The sequence below is a fragment of the Spermophilus citellus genome (assembly GCF_964194105.1).
Source record: "Spermophilus citellus genome assembly, chromosome: 4".
Lineage (NCBI taxonomy): Eukaryota > Metazoa > Chordata > Mammalia > Rodentia > Sciuridae > Spermophilus > Spermophilus citellus.
Genome location: NC_138185.1, coordinates 113,997,897 through 114,024,868, shown reverse-complemented (window position 1 = coordinate 114,024,868; position 26,972 = coordinate 113,997,897). Strand labels below are relative to the sequence as shown.

Here is a 26,972-nt window from a genome sequence, read left to right as displayed (position 1 = left end):
CAAAGTTAGTTTTAGTCTTTCTCATAGAACCAGAACTAGTCATTACAGCTGGCACCATAACTACTTGAACTGATAAAATCTATTTCTGATATAATCTATCTCATGCCTTTTTTGATTATTAGCCATAAAAATTATTTGGCAATTAACCTTAGGTACTTTGAAAATAATCTATAAATGTTAGTTTTCTGGAAAAATTACTGTATAAAACCTAAACAGGACAATTGTGACATGAAATATTTTTATATTCAAATGGTAATTTCTCATAAACAAATCAACATCACAATAAAATCTTACAAGAAATCTCAACATCTACTCGGAATGACAATTTCTGCAGCAGACACTAATTTACTCTGAAAGAAAAGCATGTCCAAGATGAATTTTCCAAAACAGAGTAAGTTTCATAAAGAATATTTACACTGTAGCCCCTGTACTCAAAGTCTGAAAACACATTTGGTCCACTGGCGAATGTCAAAAAGATAACAAATCCAAAGTCCCAGCCTCCGAAAGCCTTCAAGAGGGGCAAAATCATTGCTAGGCAATACACAAAAGATCATGAAAAAAGAAAAAATGATAAGCCAGACTTTGTCAAAATTAAAGACTTGCATTTCAAAACCAAAATAAGAAACTGGGAAAAAATGAAAATTATAAATCCATATAAATTATACAAAGATATAAAGAACTCTCAAAATAATAAGATAAAAAAATTAAAAATGGGCAAAAAAAATGAATAGACCTTCCATCAAAAAAGAAATGAATGGACTACATGCACACAGAATAATTCTCAATATCATTAGTTATTAGGGAATGGCAAATCAAAACCACAATCAGATACTTCACACTTACTAGAAGAGCTACAATCAAAACGCAGACAATAACAAGTGTTACTGCAACCTTCAATACATTGCTGATGGAAATGTAAAATGGTACAGCCACTCTGAGAGACAGTTTGGCAGCTTCTTAAAATATTAAATATAAACTTACCATATGACCCAACAATTCCACTTCTAGGCATCTACCCAAGAGACATGAAAACATATGTCTACACATAAAGTTGTACAAGAATGTTCACAACAGCATTATTCATAATAGCCAGAAAGTAGAAACAGCCCAAATGTCCCTCAACAGTTGAATGGATAAACACAATGTGGTACAACATATCCATGAAATGGAATATGAAGTACATGCTATAATATGGATGAACCTCTAAAACATTATGCTAAAAGAAACTAGACACAAAAGACCACATATTATATGAGTCCATTTATATGAAATGTCCAGAAAAGGCAAAAAAAGTACTATAAAGAAAGAACATTAATGGTGCCCTGGAGCAGAGGGTGGGAATGAGGAGAGACTGCAAATAGGCACAGGTTTCCTTCTGGGGTGATACAAAGGTTCTAAAATCACATTGTAATAGTGGTGGCACAACTCTGTAAACACATTAAAACAGGATTTAATTATAATCTCCATGAGGCTACTAAAAAACCATGGAAGTCAAGAGAAAATGCACTCGTTTTACCAATGATGTAGATGACTGAGGTACCTAGTTTAGGTTTCCAGAACAATGAACGGCACATGTAACAACACTGTGGAATGAAGCTGACTTACTTAAGTTAGATGGCTAAGAAGAGAACAGAACTCAGCCCGCAATCCACAGATACTCTTTTTTTTTTTTTAAGAGAGAGTGAGAGAGGAGAGAGAGAGAGAGAGAGAGAGAGAGAGAGAGAGAGAGAGAGAGAGAATTTTTTTTTAATATTTATTTTTTAGTTCTCGGCGGACACAACATCTTTGTTGGTACGTGGTGCTGAGGATCGAACCTGGGCCACACGCATGCCAGGCAAGCGCGCTACCGCTTGAGCCACATCCCCAGCCCCCACAGATACTCTTCTCCCCACAAAAATCCTGTATGATCTGGCAGAATTCAGACAATTGGAAGCTCTGTTCCATCAGCATCACAGTGCTGCTTATCACCAAAAATCCACACATTTCTGTTCTAAGCACAAAGGATTTTAACCCAAGCACAGTGTTGGGTTTAGATATAAGGTGTCCTAAAAAACTTGTGAGAAAATGCAAGAAAGTTTACAGGCGAAATGATGGGGCCATGAGAGCACTGACTCAATCAGTGCACTCACCTACTTGAATGGATTAACTGGGTGATAACTGAAGGCAGGTGGGGTGTGGTTGGAGAAGGTGGGTCACTGGGGATGTGCATGGTGATGGAAGCTGGTTCTCTCTGCTTCCTGACTGTCATGTCTTCATCTGCTTTCCTCCTCCACACCCTTCCACCAGGATGTGGTCTCACCTCCAGGACAGAGCAACAGAGGTAGCAATCTATACACTGGGAGCGAGACAATGAGAGCCAAATAAACTTTTCCTTCTCTGAAATTGTTGTCAAGTCTTTTGATCACAGCAGCAAAAAAAACTGACTAAAACACATGATCACACTCTTCTCTACCTCCATGCAGAACCAGCTATCAGGTCTGGAAAATTAAACTCTAAATATTTAAAGTTTTTACTGAACCTAAAACATTATAAAGGTTCTAAGAGTTTCACAACTGTCCTGGTCCGCCTTAACTTAACGTCACTCTTGCTTCCTGGACAAGTAATTATTAAAGATGTATTTGTGGTACGTGTGTGCACTTGCTCCAACATGAATACCATACGTCATACCCAGGTTACCATTATTGCCAAATTTAAAACAATTTTCATAGTTTAACCTTACAAAACTGATTTTATTTCATTATTTATTGTCATTATTTATTGAGGAATTACATAGGGCAAAAGGCAGCAAGTTGTTTAAACCAAATGACCACTGCATACTTTCTAGATATTTTTCCTTTTGCTATAGGAAAAACAGTTAAATGGTCCAGAAATAAAGTTTTGAGTCTAGATATGTTCAGAATCTTCCAGAATGATACAATACTCTATCATAAATAGTTTTGTACAACATGACTGATACATAATCAGTTCCACTGGTATTTCTCCTCCTCCTCTCTATCCTCCCCCAATTTATTGGACAGGCAATACTTTATAATTATCTCATTCATCAAAAATATCTTTTAAAAATTAGTCTAAAACATAACACAAAAAGTCAAATTCTGTACTCCACAAGGAAGGAAACACACGGGATACCAATAGAGATGTTTTCCTTTATTATTTAACTTATCACATTGCATCTGTGAAATCTCCAACATGAGAGGGTAAATGTAAATTTATAACAGTAAAATCTACTGCAATTTTTCCTATTCCTTACCTCTTCTTTGACCATATACAGTTTGGGATGCCAAAAACTTGATTTTCACATGTACAGAGGAGCTGGAACTGAATCTTGGCTCCCCGACTTTAATGTGAACAACTTTGGGAATCCACAGCTTCCCTAAGCTTTAATTTCACACACATACATACAAAAACATGTACTGGAACATAACATGGAAATGTTTTTAAGTCCCTTTGGGTCTGGAGAGATAATGAACTTGTATTTAAGCTTCCCTCCTTAAGTTAATGTCTTAACATCCACCCCCTTTTTTAAATAAACATAAAAATCTTAAGCCTTAAAGTTAATTGAAAAATTTTAAATATATGAAGTATAAGAGCTAAAAACAAAACAGTTCCTCCAACCTTATTACTAGTTGAACTCAGTGCTTTAGTGTGAACACCTACTGAATCATTCCGGGATGACAACTCTAGGTCCTCGTGGTAGACCTTGCTGGCCTTTCTTTCATCTACTTAATAAAGACTTGAACATTTACAACTGAGTCGAAGGCAGATTCTTCCCACAACAAAATGAACAACTTTGTTTAAGCAAAAACTGTTATTTATTCCCAGAATACACCACAAGGCTCCACTCAAAATACTTCCCAGAAGCTGCTGGAAAAATGCAAATTAGAAGACTCAAACTCTTATCCCTATTCTGTTAGACAATGTTGGCTAAGCTGTACAACCTGTACTTTTTAAATAAAAATATTCTTCTGGGATAGGGATGTAACTCAGTGCTAGAGGGATTCCCTAGCATATATGTGGCTCTGGGTTCAATTCCCCAGCACCATAATAAATACACACACACACACACACACACACACAATAAAGACTTTTCTCCTCAGTAAATTACTTCAAGAACTTTTTGTAAATTCAGGAGTCTGACAGACCTAGAAACAGACTCTCAGTCCTATAAAAGAAGGCATGTTTTCCAAAGAAGCAATGTTATAAATGATGGCTGGTTTTGTCTGTATAATTCTCTAAAACTTAATTTATCCATTATATAATTGAGCTTTCTGATTCTGCAGTTTTAGAAACCTGAGGACTAAAGGGTTGTTTCTATGGATAAATGTTTCTGAATTCCAAACTCAAAAAGTTAACTTTTCTAATATACAAGTGTCTACCACAAACTTAAAATGAGGCTTGTTTCTTAAAGTTTTCAAAAAATAAACACAAAAAAATTAAGAATGCCAGAGTCAAGTTAAGAAGCATTAAATAACCTAACATAAAAATACAAAACGAACACAATAATATAGAATTTCATATCTGGAATAATCCTTTAATTTTTAATGTTAATCTTATATAGGAATGATTAATAAATGACTCTACTTTGAGTTTACTTGAAAATAAAAATCCAGATACTCCTAAAGATTATCATGCAAGTATAATGCTCTTTTTAATGCATATTTAATATACTAAATACGGCTCTAATTTAATAGATATTCTGCAAAGTTGTGGGTTTTTTCCTATCCAATCAGAATTAAGATTTCAACCATTCCAAGTGGTAATGAGGGGATATTTTAAAACATTCTTTTAGGGTTAATCCTATCATTTCTTACACCAAACCCACCACTTTAAATAGCTCTGACTACTAAGGATTTCATTCATACATTCATAAAACATTTCATTCACACATTCCGATTTATACAAATCCTAAATTTGAACATATACCCCAGAACTTACTGCCTGAATACTTTGGGCAAGTCACCTTATATATTTCCAAGCCACAGCTTCTTCATATTGTAAAATGGAGATAATTAATGTGCCTTCACTATAATACAGGATCAATTAAATGATGTAAATACACTTCCAGAAAGAGTACTGATAAACACACATAGATGTTTGTTATTATTATAAGATCTGCAAACACCTACATTTTGCTAAAAGAAAAATTTTTGCTCCAGATGTTCTTTCTGGATGTTTGTTCAGATGTAGAAAGCAAATAGCCTATAGTTGCCTATAGCTTATAGCAAATAGCCTATATTAAAACCAAACAAATCTCCAGGGACTCTCTAAAGTTCCTTCCATGGAAGAAGAGTAAGATGTTAAAACTTAGATACCTGTATTTTAACATTTTCAAAGATGGATTATACATTTCCACTACATTCCTCTTGAGGGCAAGAATAGTATCTCAGTCATCATTTTAGCTGCAGTAACTGGAACAGAGATTAGCTCTGTGGGTTTTTTGTCTGTCTTGTTTTTTCTTTGTTTTGTGGTATAGAAATTAAACCCAGGAATACTCTACCACTGAGCTACACACCCAATTCTTTTTACTTTTTATTTTGAGACAGGGTCTCACTAAGTGACCACATTTGCTTCCAACTTTCAATCCTTCTGCCTTAGACTCCTGAGCTGCTGGGATTACAGGTGTGCATCACCACATCTAACAGCTCTGTTTAATAACTATTTATCAGATTACACTTTTCCAGAAAAAAAAGTAAAATGTGCATGAAATATATGTGAGATGGAAGGAGCTCTGGCCCTAGAATAGAGACACTTGATCTCACTCTCTACATAACCTTGCACAAGCTCCCCAAGTGTCTTGAGTCTTCGTTTCCTTTTAAAAGTCTACACTATAAGGAAATAAGTAAAGCCTCTTTTAGTTGATGTATGATATCTCACCACAATACTGCAAATAAGGCCTGTGAGTAACAAAAATGGAAAAATAAAAGTTTCTCCCAAAGTCCACGCAAGTACTTTATCCATAGTAGAAACCTACTGATTCTTACTTTAAGTATTTCTAACAAACTTGGTTATTTGGTTATGAAATATTCCCCACTGTTGGTTAAAATAGATCAGATGTTGAAAGGAAGAGAAATTGGAGGACCCTAAAAGTTTCCTCTTCTTGATGCACTACTTTCTTAAGTAATCTGCACACTAATTATTCTTACTTTGTCACTACATTAACCTTAATGAGGCCAGAAAGAAAAAGTCATCTAATTTAACATGAATTGGAGTTACCTGAGACATTTTACATTCAGAAATAAAACGGATTATTTCACAGAATTAATTTTACTAATTAATTTGTCACTACATTTACCTTACTTTCTCCCCCGTCAAGACTAAAGACACCAAGATATGAGAGTAACTAGATATTTTCAAGATACCAGGAATAGTCAGCAGGCATTCCTGGATACTTGCCCATGATGGGACTGCCCCTAGGCAGGAGGGATTACCCCATTATAAGAACTGAAGCTGTTCTTTGAAGCAAGAGTAATCCATTGCTCCCTAAAGCAATGACATCCCAGCAGAATCAGACCCAAGATAATGATCAACCAGATGACATAGTCTGAACAAGTTTGCTTCACTATGCAATCTTCTCACACACTCCCCTTTTGTTCCTTTCCCTTTACCAACCTGAAGCTCTTGTCAGTACCCCAATGACAGGGGTAGGATGCTAGTCCCCTTGCTTCCCAGTGTGGCTCTGACCACAATGAATAATAAATTCTTTTCTGGCTTCATCATCACTCAGGTCTCTGGACTCTCAAGGCAAAAAGTGGCAGAACCTGGTCAGCTGAGGACCCTGAAGCTTACCTAGGCTTCTGTAACAACTTCGTGGAAGTAAAATGTTACTAACTGGGAACTAGAAGTCATCAGATCCTTTAAGGCAAAGACCACTGGTTGCCAATTCTGATCTTTAAAGCATATGACAGCTCTATAGCCATCCTGAGACTGTCTTTGAAAGTACTTTTATCTGTCACTAATGGGAATCCAAACACATTTAAGTCTTTTGCAAAGTTAAATAAGCCAAGAGTCTTAAGAATCTTGAGAAAATACTTGTATATTCACTAGATGACTACATAATGGAAACCAATTTTTGATGGAATGTAAAAAATATCCCAGGATAGGGGCTATGTGTATAGCTCAGTAGTTCAGCACTCGCCTAACCTGGCCAAAGCCCTGGGTTGGATCCTCAGCACTACAAAGAAAAGAAAAAAATCAGGATAAAAATTATATATGAAATGTAATTACAATTATTTTTTCTTTTAGAACTATGCATTGGAAAGAAGGGTTGAAAGAAGATTGAATCAAGTTCATTCTTTGTGTTTGGATAATGAACTTGGTTGACATTTTCTTTTCTTCATATTAAATTTTACTAAGTGAGTAAAATTTGTTTTACAATGAAACCATAAAAAAGGATAAGAGGGAAGAGAGGAACACTGCTTAGAAATAAGGAAATGGCATAATTAGAACAGTTACCATTTAGTGTTATAATTAAATTTTTAAACTAGCAAGGAACTTTCTAAGTGATCACAAATAATTAAATCAGAATATTTGTGGAGGGCTATCTTGCCTAATTTTATCATTTGACAGATGTCAAGAAGAATTATAATTGTATAATGGATTACAGTTTACAAAGTGCTTTCAAACTGTGGAATCACCTGTCCTTCAAAACACCGGTTCATAAGCCCTATTCTAGGAATCGGAAAACTGAGGGTTAGAGAGATAACATATACCTGGCACAGTGGTGCATGTCTGAAATCCCAGGGACTTGGGAGGCCAAGGCAGGATGGTGAGTTCAAAGCCAGCCTCAGGAATGGCGAGGCACTAAGCTACTCAGTGATAAGCTGTCTCTAAATAGTGGGGTAGGGAAAGGGAGCATGGGAGGAATAGAAGAACTCTAGATAAGGCAGAGAGGTTGGAGGGGAAGGGAGGGAACATGGGGTTAGAAATGATGGTGGAATGTGATGGACATTATTATCTAAAGTAAATGAATGAAGACAAGAATTGGTGTGAATATACGTTGTATACAACCAGAGATATGAAAAAATGTGCTCTATATGTGTAATAAGAATTGTAATGCATTCCGCTGTCATATATAAATTAAAAAATTAATTAAATAAAAAATAAAATACAAAATAGGGCTAAGGATGTGGCTCAGTGGTAGAATGCCCTGAGTTCAATTCCTGGTACCCTCCTACCCCCCAGAAAAAAAAAAAAAAGAGAGAGAGAGGGATAACATACCAATTCCTAAGATTTATGAAATGCTTACAATATATCAACCTCTGAGGTAAAGCACAGTCTTGTGAAAATTATTCTCATTTTACAGATAGGAAAACAAGGACAGACGTCAAGTGACTTACCCACAATTATATAGCTACGAGGCAGTTTTTTATTCAAAACCATACATATAAAATAGAAATTTTACGCAGATTCAACTTCACAGAGTCCTTTAGTGATAAGTTGGCCTATGATCCAGTTCCGTAGTCTCACAACTACATTGGTCGTGTTTAAAAAGATTTCCTTAAAAGTTAGTTTGCGGAATGGGGGTGTAATCTTGGTGGTGCGCTCAGCATGGGCAAAGAGTGTGCATAATACAAACACAAAGTTACTTAGTTTGAGAGCCACGCCGAGGATCCAGAAGCAAAACAAGATACGGAACTCCACAACTAATGTTAGTGGAGAATCCACGCCTCAGAAGAAAGCAAGGCAGTTAATTGCTAAAAGTGGAGAGGGCAAAGCTAACAAGTCCTTATACGTCTAGTCAAGCATTCAGAGGAAACATCTCTGTACCTCAGCAGCAGAGAGAGCAACAAAAATCACAACAACCACAATTCTAGCACCTTAAAGTGGTGCAACTCAGCACAATTTGCAGGACACCTTCAGGTTCATCTCAAAAGATGGGCTGGGCGGGCAGGGATTAGTCCCACTTTACACAAAAGCCACAATGCAAGCAGTGTGGGTCGGGTGGCGGCAGGAAAGCTTAAGGGCAAAGGGCAGACACCTGGGGAGACGCGGCATCGCCCCGCGGGGGAGGAGCCCAGGGCCCACCGCGGCTACAAGGCCCAGAACGAGGCCGCGGTCCTGGGTGGTCGCCCCCGAGGCTCGGGGGCTTTGGAGGTCGGCTGAGGTGCCTCACTACTCACATTGGACCAGCCGGTCTCCCGTGAAGGTGGAAGAACAGCTGGTAACTAGCGCACAAGGGACGCCTGCAGCCATAGCTGCGCTAGCAAGCCGGTTCCGTCCGGGAGCCACTTCCGCCTTGGGCTGCACCACTGCCGCTGGCGCGCGGGTGAGATGCACCGGAAAGAACGCGTTCTTGGAATGGAGCGGCCGCGGACTCCACCTTCAACCCCCTTCGGCTGCTGGCATGGGACTGGCCGGGCGGTGCGTAGTGTTGCCTTGGGAACGATCGCCCCGCCCCCACAGAAGGTTTCTGCAGCTGGAGGCCGTGCCTCCGCAGGGAGGTAGCCCTCCCCGGCCCTAACCATGGCTCAGGGGACTGAAAACTACGACCCCATCGGATCCATCTTAGTCCAGGTGGGAAACGGGCTTCCCTTAGTTCTGCCCAGCTACGACACTTCGGAGCGAGGCCCAACAGCGCCAGTTCACAAGTTCCCACACATTTGGGGCGCCGCCCCCAGTCCGCCTCCAAGGAGAAAGGTTTTCACCAAAATGCCCACCCAGAGCCACCATAACCGGCCGCTTGTGCCTTACCCTGCCGGTGGTGCTGCCCAATCACTACCGTCCCGCCTCTGGTAGAACCGTTCACACCAACCACCTGTCCTTCAAAAAAATCCATCTTATGTGGTAGCACTGCTTAAAAATGTTATATTCTGAGAAATTTGAACCCATGACCTGAAGGGGTGAAGCAGAGGCAAATTAGAGACATTGGGAAGTGATAAGAAATGTAAGGAGAAATTGCAATATGTAAACTGGTTTTCTTAACTTAAATATCTTAAATGTCCCTTGTTTAAAAACACACAAATAAAAATAACTAAGATAACTTGGATTGCAAATCATGTAAACACTTCAAATATAGAAGTGTGACACATTAAAAAAATGCACGCTCAAATTTGAGAGTCACTAATTTAGATTGTGTGGTAAAATATAAACTTAAGGGTGATTTCAAAGAAAAAAATCACAATAATCAAAGCTAATGTATTTACCACATATCATGCACCATTCTAAGTGCTGTGTTTACTTCAAACTCATTTAACCACAAGACTATCAGTTAAGTACTGTTATTATTATCTGCATGTTATGGAAAGGAAACTGACCAAAGATGAGTATGGTGGGTAGGCCCATTTACATGGAAAATGCAAGCACACTTCTCAAACTTTTTTTTTTTTTTTTGTCGGAACTGAGATTTGAACCCAGGGCCTCACTGCATGCTAGGCAAGCACTTTACCACTGCACTACACCCTCAGGCCCTCAAACCTTTTATATCCATCATTCCTGGTATAAAAGAAAGTCTCCCCTCACCTCTTTTTTTGCTCCTCTAGGCATTTAAATCCTGCCTTTTCTACTGAACTTTTCTTAACCAACCATTAGCTTTGTATATTTACAGACATATATTTGTATAATGTATATATTAAGCATGTACTGGTTAATGGTTAAATATGAAGGCATGAGTCAGATGGCCTGGATTAGAATAGTTCCACCAACTCATCAGCTTTGTCATCTTACAGAGATTTCTTGACCTCTTTAAATGTTAGATTTCCTCAAATATAAAATAAAGATGATCTTACCTCCCTTGTAGGAGTCTTTAATCCTTGCAAGACTCCCTCATAGAAGCCTTATAAGGATTAAAATATAGGATAGCATATAAAATATAATAATAAATGTTACTATTAGTTGTGGTCTGGGCTCTTAACCTTTAACAATATTTAGTCTTGTGTACATTTCTTTTAACTTTACGCTGATTTCTATTTGAATTTCCTGAAAAAAAGGAAAATTTGTTAATCTGTTTTTTTAATCAAAACTCTATATGTGTGTGTGTGTGTGTGTGTGTGTGTGTGTGTGTGTATACATATATTGTACCAGGGATTTAATTTAGGGGCACTGGACCACTGGGCCACATCCCCAGCCCTATTTTGTATTTTTAGAGACAGGGTCCCACTGAGTTGCTTAGCACCTGGCTTTTGCAGATGCTGGCTTTGAACTCACCATCCTCCTGCCTCCAGACCACTGGGATTACCAGTGTGTACCACCAGGTGTAGCTAATACTATTTCATTCTTAAATGGAACTTTATGAGTGCTTCTATTAGGCAAATGAGGAACACCTGGTTCCCCTGTGGTTCTAATCTGTTATTTCTTTTCCCACTGTATCCAGCCCATTTTTGTAAATGAATAACATAAATTAATAGTAAAAGTGGTATTTTGAGAACATGACTATAGTACTTTAGAGAAAATATTTAAATACAATAATCAGGGCTCTGATCATAGACTTTTTAATAAATAGAAACAAATAAGTATTTATTTCTGTATTTCTCTATGTCCCATGCTTTTAAAAAATGTAACAATCTAGAGATTTCTAATTATAGTCGTGTTCCTTCCTGTATGTTAAAAAAAAAAACTAGATAAAACCAGAAATCTCAATCTAATTAATAAGTCTAAGGCAATACAATAAAATCAATCATGCCATTTTCATCCATGTTTAAAAAAATGTTTTTATTTTTTTAATTGTGCTACTCTATTGGGATCATAAACTCTTTTTGTGACTTCTTATGAAAAAACATGCCTAAATGTTTGGATTTTCACAGATAGTTCTGATCATGAATATTCTGTCTCACTGTCAGATCATGTATCCACTTTTTCATTTTTGATTCAGGAACATGATTAACATCTCCACACAGAGTTCTGGTAGGCAGCATTCTATGAACTACTTCTTCAAGTTTATATATAAATCAGACATTTTTAGCATTTTAGCTGGATCTTTCCTCAACTCCTCAGAAGTTTTACTATAGTAATGACAATCAGCATTATATAACAAAAATAATAGCCAACATATTTTGAAAGCCAGGCTGTTCTGAGAGTTTTGGAGGATTTCATTAAGTCCTAAAAATAACTCTACTAGGCAGGTGTTATTTTTAGCCCAGTTTACAAAAGAAAGTAAGGTAACTTGCCCAGGGTGATACCTTCAGTAGCTGTTGATCCTTAAGTAGGTTATGGCATGTTTCTGAAATAATCTTTGTTTAAGTTAGTAAGCTTTGTTTGTCTGCTTCCTGTGTATGATTTGCAAGGAGCATATAATATAAATGAGAATGGTGTGAAAGATAAGTTGAAAGTGATGAGGAGAATTCAAACTTGCTTTTAGCAGAGATGAACAATGGAATTTCATTGGCTTCTGACTAGATGGAGTCTGTTTCCATGACTCGTTTAAATTCTAGAGCAAATCTTTGCTGCATTACCTCTTTTTTATGTTTTATCTTCATTTTTAAATTTCAATTTGTTATATAGCAGAATGCATTACAATTCACATTGTACATATAGAGCAGAATTTTTCATATCTCTGGTTGTACACAAACAAGAGTCACACCATTTGTGTCTTCATACATGTACTTAGGGTAATGATGTCAATCTCATTTCACTGTCTTTCCTACCTTCATTCCCCCTCCCTTCCTGCTTCCCTTTTCCCCTTTGCCCTATCTACAGTTTATCTAATACTCCCTCTACCACCATATTATGAATCAGCATTCTTCAATAAGAGAAAATATTCAGCATTTATTTTGGGGGGGGATTGGCTAACATCACTTAGCATTATATTCTCCAACTCCATCCATTTACCTGCAAATGCCATGATTTTATTCTCTTTTAATGCTAAGTAATATTCCACTGTGTATATATACCACATTTTCTTTATCCATTCAGCTATTGAAGGGCATCTAGGTTGGTTCCACAGTTCAGCTACTGCGAATTGTGCCACAGTAAACATTGATATGGTTGTGTCCCTGTAGTATGCTGTTTTTAAATCCTTTGGGTATAGACCAAGGAGTTGGATAGCCAGGTCAAATGGTGGTTCCATTCCAAGTTTTTCAAGGATTCTTCGTACTGCTTTCCATATTGGCTGCATCATTTTGCAGTCCCACCAACAATGTCTCTTTCCCCACGTCTTCGCCAACACTTATTATTGTTTGTATTCATAATAGCTGTCATTCTGACTGGAGTGAGATAAAATCTTAGAGTAGTTTTGGTAGAGATGTTGAACATTTTTTCATATATTTGTTGATTGTATATCTTCTTCTGAGAAGTGTCTGTTCAGTTCTTTGGCCTATTTATTGATTGGGTTATTTTGTTTGTTTGTTTTTTGTTGTTTTTTGGGGGGGAGTTGTTTGTTTGTTTTTTTGAGGTTTTTTTTTTTTTGGTGTTAGGATTTTTTACTTCTTTATATATCCTAGAAATTAGTTCTCTATCTGACATGCATGTGGTAAAAATTTGTTCCCAAATTGTAGGCTCTCTATTCACCTCACTGATTGTTTCTTTTGCTGAGAAAAAGCTCTTTAGTTTGAATTCATACCATTTATTGATTCTTGATATTCTTGTGCAATAAGAGTCTTATTAAGGAAGTAGGGGCCTAATCCAATATGATGGAGATTTGGGCCTACTTTTTCTTCTAATAGGCGCAGTGTCTCTGGTTTAATTCCTAGGTCCTTGATCCACTTGAGTTGAGTTTTGTGCATGGTGAGAGATAGGGTTTAATTTCATTTTGTTACATGTGGATTTACAGTTTTCCCAGCACCATTTGTTGAAGATGCTGTTTTTTGGCACCTTTGTCGGATAACTGTAATTATGTAGGTTAGTCTCTGTGTCCTTTGTTCTGTACCATTGGTCTACCAGTCTATTTTGGTGCCAATACCATGCTGTTTTTGTTACTATTGCTCTGAAGTATAGTTTAAGGTCTGGCATAGTGATGCCACCTGCTTCATTCTTCTTGCTTAGGATTGCTTTAGCTATTCTGGGTGTCTTATTTTTCCAGATGAATTTCATGACTACTCTATTTCTATGAGGAATTTCATTGGGATTTTGATTGGAATTGCATTAAATATGTATATTGCTTTTGGTAGTATGGCTATTTTGACAATATTAAGTCTGCCTATCCAAGAACAAGGGAGATCTTTCCATCTTCTAAGGTCTTCTTTCTTTCTTTAGCATTCTGTAGTTTTTGTTGTAGAGGTCTTTTACCTCTTTCATTAAGTTGATTCCCAAGTTTTTTTTTTTTTTTGAGGATATTGTAAATGAGGTAGTTTTCCTCATTTCCTTTCAGAGGATGTGTCACTGATATACAGAAATGTCTTTGATTTATGGGTGTTGATTTTGTATCATGCTTCTTTGCTAAATTCATTTACCAATTCTAGAAATTTTCTGGTGGAATATTCTGAATCATATCATTAGCAAATAGTGTTAATTTGAGTTCTTCTTTACCTATGGTATCCCTTTAATTTCTTTACTCTGTCTAATTGCTTTGGCCAGTGTTTTAAGAACTGTTTTAAATAAAAGTGGTGAAAGAGGGCATCCTTGTCTTGTTCCAGTTGTTAGAAGGAATGCTTTCATTTTTTTCTCCATTTAGAACAATGTTGGCCTGGGGCTTAGCATAGATAGCTTTTATGATGTTGAGATATGTTCCTGTTATCCCTAGTTTTTCTATTATTTTGAACATGAAGTTGTGCTATATTTTGTCAAATGCTTTTTCTGCATCTATTGAGATGATCATATGATTCTTATCTTTAAGTCTATTGATGTGATGAATTACATTTATTGATTCCCTTATGTTGAATCAACCTTGCATCCCCAGGATGAACCCCACTTGATCGTGGTGTACTATATTTTTGATATGTTTTTGTATTCAATTTGCCAGAATTTTATTGAGAATTTTTGTATCTATTTCATTAGAGATATTGGTCTTAAGTTTTATTTCTTTGTTGTGTCTTTGCTTTGTTTTGGAATCAGGGTGATATTGAGCTCATAGAATGAGTTTAGAAGTGCTCCCTCTTTTTCTGTTTCCTGAAATAAATTAAGAAGTATTGGTATTAGTTCTTATTTAAAGGTCTTGTAGAATTTGGCTGTGTATCCATCCAGTCCTGGGTTTTTCATGTTTGGTAGGCTTTTAATCGCGGCTTCTATTTCATCACTTGAAATTGATCTCTTTAAATCATGTATATCATCCTGATTCAATTTGGGCAAATCATATGACTCCAGAAATTTGTCAATGCCTTGAATATTTTCTATTTTATTGGAGTACAAGTTTTCAAAATAATTTCTAATTATATTCTATATTTCTATAGTGTCTTTTGTGATATTTCCTTTTTATCACGTATGTTAGTAATTTGAGTTTTCTCTCTCCTTCTCTTCATTAGCATGGCTAAGGGTCTGTCAGTTTTATTTACTTTTTCAGAGAACAACTTTTAGTTTTGAATTTTTTTTCCATTGTTTCTTTTGTTTCAATTTCATTGATTTCAGCTCTGATTTTAATTATTTCCTGTCTTCTGTTGCTTTTGGTGTTGATTTGTTCTTCTTTTTCTAGGACTTTGAGATGTAATGTTAAGTCATTTATTTGTTGACTTTTTCTTCTTTTAAGGAATGAACGCCATGCAATGAACTTTCGTCTTAGTACTGCCTTCATAGTGTCCCAGAGATTTCAATATGTTGTACTTGTGTTCTCATTCACTTCTAAGAATTTTTTAATCTCCTCCTTGATGTCTTTAGCAACCAATTGTTCATTCAGTAGCATATTATTTAGTCTCCAGGTGTGAGTAGTTTTTATTTTTTATTTTATCATTGATTTCTAATTTCATTCCATTATGATCTGATAGAATGCAGGGTAGTATCTCTACTTTTTTATATTTGCTAAGAGTTGCTTTGTGGCACAATATATGGTCTATTTTAGAGAAGATCCATGTGCTGCTGAGAAGAAAGTGTATTTGCTCATTGAAGGATGAAATATTCTATAATATTGAGTTCATGTTTTTTTTTTGTTCAGCTCTTGTTTGAAAGATCTATCTAGTGGTGAAAGAGGTGTGTTAAAGTCATTCAGAATTATTGTGTTGTGATCTATCTGACTCTTGATCTTGAGAAGGGTTTGTTTGATAAACATAGATACTCCATCATTCGGGGCATATATATTTATTATTGTTATGTCTTGTTGATGACTGTTTCCCTTAAGCAGTATTAAATATCCTTCTTTATCCCTTTTGATTAACTTTGGCATAAAGTCTACTTTATTTGATATGAGGATGGAAACCCCTGCTTGCTTCCACAGTCCATGTGAATGCAATGTTTTTTCCCAACCTTTCACCTTCAGTCTGTGGATATCTTTTCCTATGAGATAAGTCTCTTGGAGGCAGCATATTTTTGAGTCTTTTTTAAAAATCCAATCTGCCAGTCTATGTCTTTTGATTGGTGAGTTTAGGCCATTAACATTCAGGGTTATTACTGAGACATGATTTGTATTCCCAGTCATTTTTGTTTATTTTTGGCATTTAACTTGACTTTGTTTCTCCTTTGATTAGTTTTTTCCTTTAGTGTAATTCCTCCCTTTGCTGATTTTCATTGTTGTTTTTCAATTCCTCTTCATGGAATATTTTGCCAAGGATATTCTGTAGTGAAGGCTTTCTAGTTGTAAATTCTTTAACTTTTGTTTATCACAGAAAGTTTTTATTTTATCATCAAATCTAAAGCTTAATTTTGCTGGATATAAGATTCTTGCATCCATTTTCTTTCAGAGGTTGGTATATACTGTTCCAGGATATCCTGGCTTTGAGGGCTGGGTTGAAAAATATGCTGAGATAGGAATTAGTCTCCCCCATGAGTGATCTGATTCCTCTCTCTTGCAGCTTTTAAAATTCTATCTTTATTCTGTATGCTAGGCATTTTCATTATAAGGTGCCTTGGTGGGATTCCATCACTTGGGTCCCCTTCTACCTCCGGGAGAAGTCTTTTCTGCTGTCCCTTAATAAACTTCTACTTTCCACTCTGAAAAAAAAAAAAAAAGGTGCCTTGGTGTAGATCTGTTGTAATTTTGTACATTTGGTGTCCTGTAAATCTCTTGTATTTGATTTTCCAATTCATTCTTCATGTTTGGGAAATTTTCTGATATTGTCTCATCTAAGAGATTGTACATTCCCTTGGTTTGAAACTCTGTGCATTCCTCTATCCCAATAACTCTTAGATTTGGTCTTTTGATGCTATCGCATAATTCTTGGATGTTCTTCTCATGGTTCTTACCACCTTCACTGTGTGGCCAACTTTATTTTCCAGATTGTATACTTTGTCTTCATTATCTGACATTCTGTCTTCCAAGTGATCTAGTCTGTTGGTGATACTTCTTTCTTTATTATTATTTTAAATTAATTTTTTATTTATATATGACAGTGGATTGCATTACAATTCTTATTACACATATGATGCACAATTTTTCACATCTCTGGTTGTATACAAAGTATAGTCACACCAATTCGTGTCTTCATACATTTACTTTGGATAATAATGACCATCACATTCCACCATCATTTCTAACCCCATGCCCCTTCCCTTCCCCTCCAACCTCTCTGCTTTGTCTAGAGTTTGTCTATTCCTCCCATGCTCCCTCTCCCTATCCCATTATGAATCAGCCTCCTTATATCAGAGAAAATATTTGGCATTTGGTTTGGGGGGATTGGCTATCTTCACTTAACATTATTTTATCTAACTCCATCCATTTACCTGCAAATGCCATGATTTTATTCTCTTTTATTGCCAGGTAATATTCCATTGTGTATATATGCCACATTTTTTTTATCCATTTATCTATTGAAGGGCATCTCGGTTGGTTCCACAGATTAGCTATTGTGAATTGTGCTGCTATAAACATTGATATGGCTGTGTCCCTGTAGTATGCTGTTTTTAAGTCCTTTGGGTATAGACTGAGAAGAGAGATAGCCAGGTCAAATGGTGGTTCCATTCCCAGTTTTTCAAGGATTCTTCGTACTGCTTTCCATATTGGCTGCACCATTTTGCAGTCCCACCAGCAGTGTATGAGTGCACCTTTTTCCCCACATTTTTGCCAACACTTATTGTTTTTGTATTCATAATAGCTGCCATTCTGACTGGAGTGAGATGAAATCTTAGAGTTGTTGGTGATGCTTTCTATTGAGGTTTTTATTTGGTTTATTATTTTCTTCATTTGAAGGATTTCTGATTTTTTTTCAGAATCTCTATCTCTTTCTTGAAGTAACTTTTGCTACCTGTATTTGCTCCCTTATCTGTTTATTGATGTGATATGGATGCCTGTATTTTCTCCCTTATCTATTTATTGGTGTCATTAATGGTTGCCTATATTTGCTCTCTTATCTCTTTGTTGGAGTGATCAATTTTTGCCTGTATTTGCTCATTTCGGTCATTCTTTAATTCACAGATCATTTTAATTATGAACATTCTGAACTCCTTTTCTGACATTTGATCAACTGTGCTGTCCATGGCTTCTGTTATTGTAATATCCTGGTTTGTTTGGGGCACTTTCCTCCCTTGTTTTTTCATGTTGTCTATGTGATTTCCTTACTTGTAGTGTGGATCTGAGGTATTACAGTTTATACCCTATTATTTTGTGGTATCTGTGCAGATTATCTGTATGTCACCTTGGTGCCCCAGGATGGATGCTACTGCAACTATAGGTGGTGGCGGCGGCAATAGCAGGCGGTAGCTTGAGATAGCAGTGGAGGTGCCCCAAGATGGTGGATGCAACGTCTCTCAGAGATGGGACTGAAAGGTGGGCCTTACACTGGCTTTGGGATGCCTGCTCCAAGATGCAGCTGCTTCTAGGCCCTGTCTGTTGTCCCAAAGTAGAGGCTACTGCATGGGGAAGGCTATGAGTATGGCCGCAGTGTCTCATATGGAAGTGGATCTGACCTGGCCTCCCGGGTGGTGGTGGTGGTGGGGTGGACCCAAGCTTACCCTGGGCCCTGGCTCCCTCACAGGTCAGTGAGGCCAGTCTGGGCCAAGCCTGAGCTCTGTCGGGAGTCCTCCCATGCTGGATGGACTCAGGCCTACCCAGGGTCCGAGTAACTCTTTCAAGGGCTTCTTATTGAGTAGCTCCATCTCCTAACTCAAAATCATAAAATTTCTCTAAGTAGAAAATTTTATGGAAAGAGAAAACGAGTAATGTGGAATTTCAGTATGGTAGACTGGGCCCATTGGGGAGAGAATAGAGATCTAGAACTTAATCACTTCTTCCTACCCTAGTCTGTGTAACATTTCCTGCAGTGCTTGTCTCTATTGTAATTATACCAACAGATAGGTGGTTATTAATAAGAAAGGAGGAAATATCCACAAGAAAAATGAAAAGCTCTTGAGAAAGATTGCGGGAGGTCATTCAATTCAATGAACATGTACTGAGTATCAGTTGTGTGCAAGGAGTTTTTCTGGGTTTTTCAATTCAGGGGAGGAAAATCAAAGTTTGTTCTGTGACCTCCTACATGGCTAACCCTGTACTAAGCATTTTACAAAGTTTTGCTCATTTTATTCTTGCCACCATTCTGAAGCAGCTGTTATCATCCTGTTTTACAGATGAGAACACTAAGCCTCTATGAGGCTAAGTAACTTTCCCAAGTTCAGTTCAATAAAAGAGAAAGCAGGATTCCAGTTCATATCTCTCTGGCATCAAAGTCTATGTTGAATCATTTTCATACATATTACCTCTTTTATATTCAACAACTTGTAGGACTAGCATAATTTTCTTTTCTTGACAAAGTAATTAGGGGGTTCAAAAATACACATGAAGGGCTGGGGTTGTAGCTCAGTTGTAGAGCACTTGTCTCACAAGCATGAGGCACTGGATTCGATCCTCAGCACCACATAAAAATAAATAAATAAAAATAAAGACATTGTATTCATCTACAACTAAAAAAATTAAAATAACATATGTGGAAAATCATGTGAATAATAAGTATTAAGAGCTGGGAGTTGGGGCTGGGGTTTAGCTCAGTGGTAGAGTGCTTGCTTAGCATGTGTGAGGCACTGGGTTCAATTCTCAGCACCACATATAAATAAATGAAATAAAGGCCCATTGACAACTAAAGAATATTAAAAAAAAATCTGGGAGTGATGTTTGGCTGCTTTTTATTGAGTTGTTACTATGTACCAATACTATTACATATTACCTCACAACTCTATAAAGAAGTATTGTTAGCCAGACATGTTGATGCATGCCTGTAACCCCAGAGACTTAGGAGGCTGAGGCAGAAAGATTGCAAATTCAAGGCCAGTCTTGGCAACTTAGGGAGACTCTGTCTCAAAATTTAAAAATTAAAATAAAAAGGACTGAGAATATAGCTCAGTGGTAAAGCATCCCTGGGCTCAATCACCAGTACCAAAAAAAAAAAAAAAAAAAAGCATTGTTTTTCATGGGAGGCAGACGAAAAACAAAACAAAAAGCTTTAGTATCCTGATGAGTAATCCAATTCAGTTTGACTCCTCCAGCAGCTGACAAACATGATTACAGAAAGATCCACAGCTACAAACGCCACAGGAGAGGAGAGAAAGCCAATGCGTTAAAAAGGTGGAACCAATAAACAAATAAGGGCCTAAAATGGGCCTTGCCCTTGGACTGCTTCTTTGTACTTTCCAAATGTTTTCAAATAATAGATGGTAAATGAGTTTGCAAGCAGTAATTGGGACAAAACAATCCAAAGAAGTATACCTTCATCTTTAGTGCCTACAAGCAAGCAGTAGGTGTGTTCAGATATCAATCTGTGAGCCCCAAAGACTTAACATGGCAGTGTGCGGAGTACAAATGACCAGATATGTCTGCCAGACGGTGATGCCCGTCAGTGAAAAGATGCACGTTCTGATATTTTGAATACAGTACTTGGCACCATGGGAACATTCCCAAATAATCAATAACATAGGCTACATCAATGTATGAGTCCAGTTATACAAACAGAGAAAAGGTAACCATTTCAAAATGCCTTTAGCAACCCAGTCTGCAGATTGTTATTGGTGTGACTATTGCTGAAGCAGGTGTTGGGTTCATAAATTTGCATAACAAAATGTTTTTCTTGTGGCAGCAGCCCATACAATAATTGGTGCCATCTGTATTTATCTGAAGTTGAGTTTCTAATATGAATGCAAAAAATCTTGCACTTTGTAATTTCATAGTGCCCATTTGATTCTGGGGGGTGCCTGATGTTGGAGAGATGTTCATCATTTCCCAAGAAAATGCTCATTGAAGGAAAATGTTAAAGTAATAACATATGTTGCTTTTTCTTCATGGATCATTTTCATTTCTCACTACATCAAGCAAAAAGCCCCCATACCTACAGAACTGCTTCTTCAGGGCAGCAAGTAGGGAAGATCCAGCTAGGATGGAAAACCAACAGCCCCTGTCAACACATTTACAATACTCTTGAAAGGCACGACTTCCCCTAGGTCCTCTCTCCGCTGGAAGCATTCTGTTTTCTAACCTTAACCAATCTGGAGCAACTGGAGTTTAGCACCAATATATCATCACCCACCTTTACCAACTGAGAGAGCAGAAGCCATTTAAGTTGCAGTTTTATGTCTATTTCTAATGAGAGAAGTAAAACAGAAATTTCATTAAAGCTTTATTCTCCAAACTCTGGGAGACAAAGATGGAATAGTCTAAATAAAGAATGTCCCAGAATCTTAGAGGTTGTCCTTTTCAATGAATACCTAAATCAACTCTGTGGCTGTAGCAATTCAAGCCCATTACAGAACTGTAAGACAATTACTAAAAGCATTCTTTCAGTATTCTATAATTTTTCTATGTACAGGTCCATGAAGATCTTCATCAATTAAAGGATAAATTAACAAAATTCCCATCAGAGCAGAAAGGAGAGACTCTAGACATTCAGAATCTTGAAACAGCAATCCAAAGGACTGAACTGGGGTTAAGAGTAAGTAGAGCTTTAGATATTGAATAAAATACTGGAAGGAGAAAAAGTAGCATCTAGAAGACCTTGTGTGATTCTGTAACAGAGTTGGATTTTCAGGTGGTCATTCGCATTCAAGGTTTTTTTCTTTCTTTTTTTCTTTTTTTGATAATGGTTCTCATTAGCTAAGATTTACATCCTGTCAGATTCCACAAAGAATTGAAGGAGGTGAAATGTAAGATTCTTTGCAGTGGCCACTTCTAAAATGAGGCAGAAAGACTGCAAATTCTAAAATGTGGTCTGATAAAAAGAACTCAGAGTCCAAAAAATAATTACTATAGATCTAACAATATGTCTAAACAAAAAGGATTCATACTAAGCAAATTTACTGGGATTCTAAAAATTAAGGGTTGAGTGTTCCCATTAAATATTTTGAGCTATTCATTTTTGTTAAATCATTTTGTTAATCAAGTGGTTAAAATCAAAGAAATGTACCAATTTGGGGATGGAGAGATAAACTAGTTAAGAGACTTCATCATTATAAACAGACCTAAGATCCAGGACAATCCAACCTTCAGACCAGGATAATGTTCATTTATGAAGCCAGCATGTGTTAGCCAGGGGGGCCCTCCTCCAACTGAGGTCCCTCTCCATCTTCTAGACCTCTGCCTTTAGTGTCTCTATTGCTTCAGACTTTCACTCTCCTATGTAATCAGTTTTGTCACCCAGCTCCTGAGGCTGTGAGAAATGTGGTGTATTTTGTATCCTCCTCAAACTAGCACATCATTGTCCTATTTTACCTGATGATGAGAGGGCTGGACCCAGCTGGAGTCTTTGGGTTGACCGTTTTAAATTATGCTACCTGAAGGCCAAATGCATTCTTTCATTGCTTGCTTGAAGTCCCTGTAAGAGAAAGACGTTACTCCATGTCTGTATTGCCTTGTAGATTCACCTGGCTGAGCAGTCCGCTGACTACTGTGCAGTTTCATTTGTGAAAAGTGCTACAGGTCACTCAAGCTTTAAGTCTCAGTTGTTTATTAACGTTTTTGAGGCTAGTTGAAGTCATTTGGCCTTGAGATGTCTAATGACACCTTAGGCATGGAATAACACATAGCATGTTACGTTTTTTGGCTTAATTACACAATTCAGAGTGTTAACCTAATGAAACTAAGTAATTTAGCTAAGGATCTTAAGTCTACCATAATGACCTAAACTTTGACTTTTCTGTAACAGATTCATATTGAGAAGTATTTAGATGTTGTAAACCATCATGTATTAGTGAATCCTATGAATGAGAACTTACAGTCTTCTCTGGCTTCCAAATGGTAAGTAAAATAGCCATATTAGGCCCAAATTAAATAAAATTAAAAAGTAACTTCTTTTCCCAGGTGAGATGACTATAAAGGCAAGTTTTTCTTGGATCACATTTTTCTCCTAATTTCAGCAAGTTTTGCATAGGAAGTGTCCGAATGTGGACTCTAATGAAGTTGATTGCAGGTTCCTTCTATTGAGTTCTTCTTGACCCCATAACAATTATTTCAGGGTCTTAGATTTTAGTGTTACTCTGGTTTTTTTTTTTTTTTTAGTGAAAGGTATTTAAGATTCAACTCCTAAAGGAAACATTTTAACTTAACTCATTTTTACACTTTGAACATCACCTGATACTTTATTTACAGTTTTTAGAATGTTACATATGCTTATTATAAAGATGATTTTGGTGTCCATGGTAAAAATAATAAAGTTTGCTGAAATATCCATTATGTAATACATCCTTAAAGATGATTTCTTAAAATTAGGATTGAGTTTACAAAGAAGTGACCTTGCCTCACTGGACTTTCTTACATTGGCCTCCTTAATGAATGACTGAATAAATGTAGATTAAGCTGTAGTACTAAGCTTAAAAACCCTGTGACTCTCTCATGTTTTATATCTGTATCAAGCATAAGTTGTAACATGACACTAAAGTTACATTTCAGAAACAGTGCAAGGGAGTCATGGAAAGCCACAGTCACAGCCAAATCCTAGCACTCAGTATTGGCAAGCAGAGCTTTGTGGCATCAGTGCCACAGGTACCCATCATCCTTGTTAGGGACGCCCCTTCCCTGGTGTTGCTATTTCTCTCTGGACCTCCTTGCAGACACAAGCATCTGTCATCTCAGACGACTCTAGATGCATCACCATTTCATTCTTTCTGCATAGATGACATTTGCATTAGTTATCTATTGCTTTGTAACAAATTACCCCAAATTTAGTGGCTTATAATAGCAAATCCTTACCTCATAGTGTCTGTCCTCAGGAATCTGGGCACAGCTTAGTTAAGTACCTCTGGCTCAGGGATTCTCAAAAGATTATGATCTCTAAGTGTTGGCGGGCAGTCTCCTTTGAAGGAGTGGGAAGGGCAGGAGGGTGAGGGACAGGAAGAGAGCTGCTTCCAAGGTTACTCACATGGTTACTGGAAGGCTTGGTTTCTCAACATGTGCGTCTCTCTCAGCTGGTGACTTGAGAGGGATTTACAAAGTAAGAGAGAGTGCCCTTCGTGGAAGCCAAAGCAGTAGTTCTTTTGTAAACTAATCTCAGAAGTGATATCTTGCCGCTTTTACCCCATTCTGTTGTTAAAAGTGGAACCGTTGGTTTAGCCCACACTCCAGGGGAAGAGATTACCCAAAGGCATGGATAACGGGTGAGAAACACTGGGGGCCATGTAGGAAGCCACCTACCACTACAGTCTTCTATCTTCACGTTCCAGCTTTGATCTATTTTCTCTATTAAGCTTTCCCTAACCTCTCCAAACTATTTCTGAAGTTTCATAACATTCAGCACCCATATAACTTCCTCAGCATACATCACCAACTATCTTACATTGATAGCTACTTTTGTATTGTCTTGAGAGCAGCGACCGCATGCCTGCCAGGCGAGCGCGCTACTGCTTGAGCCACATCCCCAGCCCCTCAGTAGTCCTAGTTTATCATAGTGTCTGGCACTTGATAGGACCTCAATAAATGCTTGCTCTTGATGGTAATACCTTATCCTTTTATTTCTTCTGTGGATAGTGCATGAAGTTTACTTATCTATATTACCTCATTTGATCCTTTAAATAACTGTGTCATAGGCTTGATAAATATTATCCTTATTTTATAAATGTATAAAATGAGGTCATAGAGTTTAAAGGATTTGACTAAGATTTTAAAGTTATTCTCTCAACTCTCAACATTCTCTTCACTAATTGAAATCCTCTTTTCATATATTAGAATCATTAGCCAAAGTCAAAGGATTAAACATTCAAGTGCAGAGACAGGAATGGATTGTGTGTGATTTAGTTCTGTCATATTTCTTAGAAAACTGGAGAGCTTTTAAGTAACTAACCTCTGCCTTTCTGGCAAATTCCTGGTGTGTGATTACATGACATGCTCTACATGGGGAAGAGGAGAAAAGTCTCCCAGAACTCCAATCTTTACCTGGGAACCTAGAGAAGCAGGAAAGCCTGGAAATATTCAAATGATATGGAATATTATCTGTCATCAATAGTCCTTTCTAATAATCGACACACTGACTCCCAGTCTCTACCAACTTCTGGGTGTATAGTGAGTCTGAAAACTCATTCTCCTCTCCTCCCTCTTTTTCTTACTTTGGCATCTTGAACCAGGCCATCTTTTTCAGCCCACATCTAATTTAAATCAGGAGGTTTTAAATGAATCTGTACTTTGTGGTAGCAGAATGGCTGATGCTCTATGGAATTCAAAAGAAGGTTGCTGCCTCAGGATCTGTCTAATCCAGGAGAAAATCTCAGTGCAAATGCCAGTGCATGGTGGCACATGATTAAAAGGTGATATAAGTACAGCAGGAAATCAGAATATGGAGAGGTTACTAGGGGCTTCCCTGGTCTGGGAAGGTTTCATAGTAAAGTAGTACTTGAGTTCAGGTAAGCAGGAAAGGAAAGGGAGCTCTTTCTGAGAAAGTGGCATCTTGAACTAGGCCATCTTTTCAGCCCACATCTAATTTAAATCTAGAGGTTTTAAATCTGTACTTTGAGGAACCACACAGGGAATAAACTGCGGGGGGAGGGGGGTGTCTGTTCAACTGGGAAGACCAGTAGACTTAGAGGAGAGAAATGGGGGTGGGGAATTAAATAGGGAGACAGACTGGGCAAGAATAAAATATAAATTTATTTTTTTAGAAAGGAGGAAGTCGTTGAAGGTATTTGTGTCAAATTGTGACAAGATGAAAGTGACATTTTATAAAAATTAATCTGGAAAATCTGTATGGGGGGGGGAATAATAGTCTAGAGATCGACAACCAGTAGATAGATCACCACAGTTACCCACACATTCACTTAATGGTTTAGTAATAATTAATTCATTCAACAAACATTTATTAAACAGTTTTACTAAGCATGATGTTAAATACTGGAGATTTTAATTAGCTATAGACCTTGTTGTGATAACTCAAAGTTTAATCTGGAATATACAGACCTGGACAAAGATGATAGTAAGAGGGAGTAAAAGAAGAGGTTGATTTGTGATATTTGGAAGACTCTCAATTATTAGACTCAGGAATGACTCTAAGATGTAGGTCTGGAGCACTGAGAAGGTAGAGGAATCATTGATCTAAAATGATAGCTAATGGAAACCTGCTTGGGAATGAGGGAGCCAAGTTTTGTTAGAACCTCCTCATGCAGATGAGGCTTGGTTTGGGGAAAGATGAAGCAGGAGATACTCAATTTCATTAAGTTCTAAGTCCCAGTAGGTTGAGATAAGGAGCTAATAAAACCAAGGAAATAGGTAAGGTCACATACCAACCTTTAAAAAGTCTTGGAAACAATGACGCCAGAAGTCAGACAGACAAATATGCATTTATATAGCATGTTAAACTTTACAAAATGCTTTCACATACATTGTCCCAAACCATTCTTAAAACTCACACTGCAAAGTAAGTGTTGTAATTATCCCCATTTTACAGCTGAAGAAACTAAGATTGAATAAATTGCACAGGATCACATGGCCAAGAAATCTGTAGGAACTCTAATAAAGCCTAAATTCAGATATATTTTGCCATATAAATGATAATATAATTGTGTTTTCAAGTTATTCTCAATATTTAAAAATTCTTGGAAGAAATAATTATCATTCTAATTGAAAC

General features: G+C 37.2%; 2 protein-coding genes across 3 annotated transcripts in view; one reads left to right on the top strand and one right to left on the bottom strand.

Annotated features, from left to right (window-relative positions):
• The window catches only part of AAGAB (alpha and gamma adaptin binding protein), a 49,538-nt gene extending 40,261 nt beyond the window's left edge, over positions 1–9,277 (bottom strand). For both annotated transcript variants that reach the window (XM_081290309.1, XM_081290310.1), the window contains exon 1: positions 9,120–9,277. In XM_081290309.1, coding sequence (XP_081146435.1) covers positions 9,120–9,192 — 73 coding nt within the window. In that variant the 5' untranslated portion in view covers positions 9,193–9,277. The remainder of the gene's footprint in view (positions 1–9,119) is intronic.
• A 120-nt stretch (positions 9,278–9,397) lies between these two features.
• The window catches only part of IQCH (IQ motif containing H), a gene marked incomplete at its 3' end in the record, with an annotated part of 211,921 nt that continues 194,346 nt past the window's right edge, over positions 9,398–26,972 (top strand). The window contains exons 1-3 of the mRNA XM_081292857.1: positions 9,398–9,513; positions 21,738–21,860; positions 23,070–23,161. Of these exons, the coding sequence (XP_081148983.1) occupies positions 9,463–9,513; positions 21,738–21,860; positions 23,070–23,161 (266 nt within the window). The 5' untranslated portion in view covers positions 9,398–9,462. The remainder of the gene's footprint in view (positions 9,514–21,737; positions 21,861–23,069; positions 23,162–26,972) is intronic.